Source organism: Aegilops tauschii, chromosome 3, assembly GCF_002575655.3.
Source record: "Aegilops tauschii subsp. strangulata cultivar AL8/78 chromosome 3, Aet v6.0, whole genome shotgun sequence".
Taxonomy (NCBI): Eukaryota; Viridiplantae; Streptophyta; class Magnoliopsida; order Poales; family Poaceae; genus Aegilops; species Aegilops tauschii.
In genome coordinates, this window is record NC_053037.3 from 603133181 (window position 1) to 603140870 (window position 7690).

The 7690-nt window shown below is 44.2% G+C and overlaps 1 protein-coding gene across 1 annotated transcript; it reads right to left on the reverse strand.

Moving 5' to 3' along the window:
• Positions 1-2995: 2995 nt before the first annotated feature.
• On the reverse strand, positions 2996-6409 carry LOC109776118 (cysteine-rich receptor-like protein kinase 25). The gene is made up of 7 exons (XM_073496018.1): positions 5560-6409; positions 4780-4890; positions 4473-4654; positions 3991-4201; positions 3677-3914; positions 3405-3555; positions 2996-3295 (listed from the first exon to the last, which is right to left on the reverse strand). Exons 1-7 carry the CDS (start codon positions 6407-6409, stop codon positions 2996-2998), a joined length of 2043 nt encoding a protein of 680 aa, XP_073352119.1.
• Between the last annotated feature and the right edge of the window lie 1281 nt (positions 6410-7690).

The following is a 7690-nucleotide window of genomic DNA, read 5'->3' on the forward strand; positions in this document are numbered from 1 at the left end:
TTGAATAATTAGTTTGACCACTGTTTGACCACTGTTTGACTAGATTTGACCAAAATTCAAAAAAACTGAAATAATTATTTAGTAACACTAATATTCTAGAATAATTAGTTTGACCACAGTTTGACCAGATTTGACCACATTTTTTCCCAAAAAAAATTTGAAACTATATTTTTTTCTGTTACTAGTGGCGCACCTAGCAAATGGTGCGCCACTAGTAAGTTTGAATTTTTTTCGATTTTTTCCCACTGTAGATCTTAAAAGCCTCGTAACTTTTTTTCTGTTAGGTTTTTGAGGATTTTGAAAATGTTTAACGGGGTTCCCCCGGTTAAATTCGGATGTAACTATTCGAGTAGATGATTTTTCTTATAAAAAACTTTTTAATCCGAGTTCGTATGCAAAAGTTATGCCAATTTACAAATTCTAGAGAGATTTTGCAAATAAAGTCGAAATTCATATTTGTAAATTTTCCCAACAACTAGACCACATATCACATGGGAAACTTATTTTATTTTATTTTTTTGACATTTCCATCATTTTCTTTTGTTTTTTCTAAAACTGAAAAGGCGGTCGGGGGCGGGGGGGGGGGGGGGGGGGTGGTGGTGGTGGTAGAGTTTGAAAATGGGACCTTTAGTACCGGTTCGTGCCATGAACCGGTACTAATGCCTCAAAGCCCATTAGTACGACCTTTAGTCCCGGTTGGTGCCACCAACCGGTACTAATGGGCATCGCACCCTTTAGTCCCGGTTCGTGGCACCAACCGGGACTAAAGGGCCCAGGTGAACCGGGACTAATGCCTTAGCCGCACGAACCGGGACCAATGCTCACATTAGTCCCGGTTCGTGACTGAACCGGGACTAATGTGCATACTGCCCTGTGACCAAAGCCCTGTTTTCTACTAGTGGTGTGTGGTCGGGCTCGTCGGGCGCGATGGATTCACGCGGGATGTGCTTGACGCACTGGTGCAGTCGGGCTCATCGGGCGCATCGGGTGCGCGCGGGACGTGCGGGACGCAGCGGAAGCGTGGCATGTGTGGCGTGCGTGTGTGGGCTCGTGACAATTGCTAGCATGTGCGTTGTGTGTGTTGATCGTGTAGTGATCCGAGTTGTAGGGCGTGCATGCATCGGAGTCGATCTCCAGCTTGCCGCGTACGTAACGTAGACGAGCTGCATGCAGTAGAGGCCGTTGTGATCCGTTGGAGCCGGCCGCGCAGCGCGCGTACGAGCGCGTCGTGGGTGCAGGCGAGGGCATGCGGATCGGGCGTGCCGGCCAGAGTGGAGGGCGTGGTGTTGCGTATGCATGCGCGCATAAATCCCTCCCACTGTAAACTGGTTCGGATGTTAGCCATGTATCAGTTTGAGAGTTTGGTGCTCTGGAAAGTAAAAACGGGGCTGTGTTCAGCCGGGTGAAAATTCCAGTGTATCCTATTCCTTCTTCTACCTCTACTTTTGAGTGAGAGAGGGAGAGCGGCAACAACAATAATGTGGTAGTTTTTTGCTATATATTTTCCCAAATTGCTTGGGTCTGCAAACTTGCTCTCAGTTAATTTTGCATTTGCCGCCGGACACAGAGTCCGTTCCAGCCCAAGGACCTCCACCGGAACCAAGGTTTTTAGGTTCCGGAGTTGTGGCAATTTGTTTTGCTTCTCGACAAGTATTGCCTGCAACATAGGACGGGGGAGCAAATCATCATCAATTGTTGGCCCCGTCGTCTGATGCAAAAAACCATCTCTTGTTGGCCCCGTAGTTCGATACAATCCCGCTGGAAATGGATTACCCGTTGATGGTTGATGGATATTTGGAATATGTTGCTCTGCTACTGTCTGTATACATTGTAAAGAACAAAAGAGGGTTAAGTATACATGCATTGTAGAGAATGCGTTTGGAAACTGAAATGTTGTGTGCACCATATCTCAGAAGCCTGACAACTCCAAGCAACTGAAGGTGGATAAAGATCCGAGAAGTTTGCACAGAGCTGATAGCAAATCTTTGTCACCTTGCCAATAGTAGCGACCTCCGTGAACTTGTCGAAACTTAGGTGTGTCAAGGAAGTGGATAGATGCTTGGATAGGGGAAGCCGCCTCACATACAGTGACAGAAAAAATGCCGAGGCGACGAAACTGAACAACGAGGTGCAGCGAGGCGAGGCGAGGGGCGTCAACGAGGAAGCCCAACCCTGTTCCTTCGTTGGATGTGAGATTGTAATTTTAACAGAACAGTAAAACATCCATAATAATATATCGACACAAACATAATCATAAAGTATTGGATAAACACCAGCATTTACAAGCACAAGCACAATGAGCATGACTATATTCATCGGTACAAAGGATGGTACCATGCGATAGCTCACCGTGTGTGGCGACAAGATCGTCGGCGGCCATCCTCTCTGATTGTCCTTTAACCATTGGCCATCCTCATGGGTTGAGTTCGCAGTGGATCCCGCCGTTGCAGGGCTGTGAGGTGGCAGTGGTGACGTTGTTGGATTTCTGGCTCCCGAACCCCGCTTGTTCGGACAAGGCACAATATGACAACCACTGCATATGTTCTCAAAAACCCTAAGTAGCGAGCGACAACCGCGGCAAAGGAGGAGGACTCGATGTGCTCGGTGGGCTGAGGAAGAAGGCGAGGAGAACCGCAGGGGAGGTGGAGGAAGGCGAGGAGGACGTGGTGGGGGTGACGAAGGGAGGGTCTGGGAGGATGACAATGGGATTCGGAAAACAGGTGAGTGACGGTGGAGGAGTAAGTCACACTAGAGTTAGCAGCATGCCATAAGCAATGCAGGGTTTTACCCGTGTATGATGTGATGTTTTCTACCAGTGTAACTTTATTCAGTTGCTACATCTGCCTATGGTGGGCTTATTTAAGCTTGAATTACTGTGGAAATGATTGGATAACAATAGGTACAATAGTTAACATATAGAGTATAGTTTGGATTAGTGTAAAACTTAGACACCACTATGAATTTAGTTTTATTTACAACTAAAAATAAAGTGATACTATCTACCATCTGGCTCCTCAGTGATGGTTACATCATTATTACTACATGGGACAAAAAATTCATGTGTCTTAGATACCCTTAGGTTGAAGTATCCTGGATGATTTGGTTCTGGAAGAATAACACTCTCGCTGTTTAACATTGCAACGACATCTGACATGGTGGGTCGATCATCTGCACTTTCTTGTACACACGTCAGTGCAATGTTAATGTACCTCCTAGCATCTGATGTACAGATCTCCTTTACAATTGATGCATCTAGAAGCTCAACCCATGTTCCTCCTTCCCAGAGTTGCCATGACTGCAGAAAGTGAGAAAGTATCTTCATCATATGCATGTACATGATACAAGTTATAAGTCCACTGCACAAATAACACGCCCGTGCACACGAGGGTATAGAAAACACTCACATATCCAAGAAGGTTAAGAAAGTCTCCGTACTGATAGAAACCAGAATTCCTTTTTCCGCTAAGGATCTCAAGGAGTAACACACCAAAGCTGAACACATCTGATTTGATTGAGTAAATGCCTTCAGATGCATACTCCGGAGACATATAGCCACTGAAATGAGTTAAAAGCACAAGAAAACATCATATCAAAATATACAATTCAGTTCGTCAACTAATAAAAGGTATTGTAGGCACTACTTATGTTGTAATTAGTAAATAAGAAATATGCTTACTATGTTCCTACTACCCTCTTTGTGCTTCCCTGGATATCATTGGAGCTGAATATTTTTGCTAGGCCAAAATCAGAAATTTTTGGATTCATGTCCTTGTCCAAAAGAATGTTGCTGGCCTTAAGGTCTCTGTGTATGATGCGTAACCGAGAGTGCTTGTGGAGATACAGAAGACCTTGGGCTATCCCTTCGATTATCGCACGTCTATTGTTCCAATCAATAAAAGCTGTCCTGTTTCTTTCTGCACATTAGAGAGTGCATTTTATAGAATGCATGGACCACAATACAAAATATGGTTAAAAACACAATGTGCATACCAAATATAAAGAAGTCCAAGCTCTTATTTGGCAAATACTCGTACACCAATAGTTTTTCCTCTCCCTGAATGCAGCATCCCAAGAGCTTGACAAGATTATTGTGCTGTAATTTTGCAATAAGTTCAACTTCATTTTTGAATTCTGTAAAACCCTGTCCTGAATGTGAGGCAAGCCTTTTGACTGCAATTTGCATTCCATCTGGTAATTGGCCCTGTAATATGTATACAAAACAAAATTGGAGGCATCATTTTTTACTGAAATGACAAAACAAGGATTACAAGTCATCCATTGGAAAATGTGACAAAATAATCAAGTTATCAAGATTTTCTTTATTTGTATTTCCGCAAAGTTCTATGTTTTTTCAGCGCACACGCACGAATGTTTTGATTAATGGCCAGCCAATCTTAGATTTACCTAAGCTAATCTTTATATATTTATTAGGATGAACTTAGTATTGAATCTTTTCAAGACAATGCATTTACCTTGTAGACAGGGCCAAAACCACCTTGTCCAAGTAGATTTTCTTTGGAGAAGTTATGTGTAGCATGTAATATCTCAGAAAAGTCAAAGAGAGTGAACTCTGAACTCTTCTCCTCCAATCTCCAGACCAGTTCGTCTTTTTCTGGTCTATTGGTGGCAGCCTGGTCGTTTAAATTTGCCTTTCCTAAATTGAGAGAACATACAAATATACATCATTAATCTCGGACTGAAACTTAACCTGGCTGGCTACATCAATAATTTTCAGTTTTCGGGGAACATTGTTGTGAATGAACCATCATTAGAACAAACCTTGTCTTCGTCTTCTCATCCATACAACGGAACAGATAAAGCATAGAAGTATTGACAGTGGTGGAGCCACCACAGCAATAATCAGCAACACCCTCTTGCGTGAGTTGTGTCCTAAAGAAAAAAAGAGACTAATTCATGTATAGTTCTCATATATAAATAAAAAGGATTCATTTAGTGAAAGAAAAATAAATATATATTTTTGCCAAGTGGTAGACAATAAAGACAAATCAGCCTGACAAATTAAACATGGATCGCACATATATTTGACAAAGTTAGTTTCACCCATTTTTCAGTGACCTTTGAACCGTTCCGATTCTAACGGTTTACCCCCTTGTCAGTGAACCTCCTTTTCTTTTTGATTTACTTAGCTTAGTTTTTAAAAACTTAGTTTTGCTACTTATTTATTTTTATTCATCTGTTCTAAGCTCAGGTCTACTAGTACTTAAGAAGCTACTTATCATAAAGATCTAATAAGCGATTTTCCAAAGTGGAGATTACCATATTGTGCAAAAGTAAATCAGCTGCCATGAAAGAGAATGTAGCATAGATTATACTCCCTCCTTTTCAAAGTACTTGTCTGACATATATTTTGAATGGAGGGAGTATATCAGTACATATAAGTTCTTTTTACTAGCTGTATGCATCTCGATGCAAAGTCCGAGGGAATTCCCTCATTTAAAAAGTTTTTCTCCACAATTTTTCTGAATCAATTAATCAAATAGAAGCCATTTCGCCATGTCCAATTAAGGATGACCTGGACAGGGTGAGAAGTTTGCGTACCCTGCTGTTCTTGGACGGTCGCCTGCGCCAGCCGGGGAGGCGCCGCAGCTGGTGGATGCGACTGGGAATGTGGGTACCTGGTAGGCGGCGTGGTGCCGTTGACGGCCGGAATTGCAAGCATGGGGACCCCTTCGTAGAAGTGGTATAGCTCGTACCTCATGCTACACCGTGTCCCTAGAATTCGACCACCTTGCGCTCCGTCTAGGGACTTGAGCGTATGCTTCAAAACAAGCTGTAAACAAGCCGTGCAGTCGTCGAGCGTGAGGTCGGGCGTGCACTGCATAAGGCAGTACACCGTCGTCGGGACGAGGTTGACGCCTAAGCGCGAGGTGGTGAACCTCCTCGAGCTTTTTGCAGCCGCTTGGGCCGTGCTGTTGAGACGCATCAACAGCAAGTGCTTGAGGGAGTCGCCCCCTGTCGTGAAGTTGAGGTTGTTCCGGATGGTGATCCAGCTCATATGATCTTCGGTGCTGTTGGCAAGAAGAAAATTATGGTTGGAGAACCTGAGCATGCAGGCATCATAGTACAAGCTGGCCTCCTTATTGTACGGGCAGCTCTGCTGCGCATCTTCGAAGGCGGCAGCCACGCAGCTCTCACAGTCGGAGGCGTCGGTAGTGTCCCCGCGGCAGAGCGAGAGGGCGTAGACGATGTCCGGAGCATCACCCACGGTGGCGGTGGCGAAGAGGCTGCTAGTGTTGGACACGGCCTTGTTGGGAAGGGTGGAGGAGAGGAGCAGGAGGTTTGCTTGGTAGGTGCTGTTTGATGTGTAGTTGCCGCTGCTGCCGCACACCTGCCATTCGGCACCAACGAAAGGCAGGAGGAGAAGGATGAGGATGATAGCCATGTCCATCGAGTAGCTTACACCGGGCAATGGCACAAGATGGTTGATGCATGGTTTTCTATTTATTATGCGAAATAATGCAACACCGAGTTGCTCCTAAATCAGTATCACATTCATGGTGATGTGCTGGAAGGTACTATGTACTCCCTTCGTCCCATAATATAAGAGCGTTTTTAACACTATACTAATATAAAAAACGCTCTATATTATGCGACAGAGGGAGTAGTATTTAGTTATCAACATGTATTGTTTGACTGACGCGCGTTTGAGTGGTGTGAGCATAATTCTTGCGAAGACCCAAGACCCAAGACCGAACCCAAAAGACCGAACCTGACCGAAAGCTGCCCATCTTCTACCCTGTCGGCGACTTTGGTTGCATCGCCGTCTTGGTCTTGCTGTTACCGTCGTGGGTCACCATTATTAAACACATTAAGCTACGCATGAAGGGCGGCCAACCAGCTATGCCACATGGCGCAAGCTGGTTGGTCGCGGTAATAAATTTTTTAGATTTTTTTAGATGAAGGTGTGGATTATTTTTTAAATGTATTTTTTCTTTTTAGATGGAGGTAGCATCTCTGGTATTTTCTAAATGCAGGGTTATGCACTGCAGTGGTAATTTTTTTCTTTTCTTTTTTAGACGAAGGTGAGGATTTTTTTCTGAGATGTTTTTTTAGACGGAGGCGATGACTCTATGTATTTTTTGTAAATGAAAACATTCACACAACTTTCTCTCAAGCGGCGCCGCAGGGTGGCGCCCAACTACTAGTCTTCTATTCATCTTCGTACGTAGCCAGCATAGTCGGACTCACCGGGTCGTGGACGTGATGGCTGATCACGATAACGCCGACACTCATATCTCGTGGTCTCCGATAGTGTGTACCGGGTTTCGCTCCCTACACGGCGAAATTTCGTGTTTTGCCCCTCTGAAATTTAGTCAAGATCTGACTTTAGTTTGTAAAAAATTCGAGATCTGACCCTTTTGCTACCGGCAGGTACGGACCTTGGCGGTAGGAAATACCTCTACCACCAAACAGGCTGACGGAGTACAACCCTACCGCCAAGGTGCCCGCCAGTAGGTGAGAGCATGCACTGTGTTTCATACTTAGGAAAAAAATTCGATAGGCAACCCTACCGCGAGGGACCCTAACGGTAAGAAAAGGGTTAGATCCCAAAAAAATTACGAGGTCAGATCTCAATTAAGTTTCGAAAAAGGGTCAAAACATGAAATTTAGCCTCCTCACTGTTCACTACAGTAAAAAAAAAACACATTTTGCCTTGTGTTTCTCAATA

Excerpts from the sequence above, each read along its gene's own strand:
- LOC109776118 (XM_073496018.1), bottom strand. The coding sequence starts at position 6,409 with ATGGACATGGCTATCATCCTCATCCTTCTCCTCCTGCCTTTCGTTGGT. Across the intron at positions 4,655-4,779 it reads GATGAGAAGACGAAGACAAG|GAAAGGCAAATTTAAACGAC; the intron begins GTTTGTTCTAAT and ends CTCTCAATTTAG. Across the intron at positions 3,915-3,990 it reads CTTGGACTTCTTTATATTTG|AAAGAAACAGGACAGCTTTT; the intron begins GTATGCACATTG and ends TCTAATGTGCAG.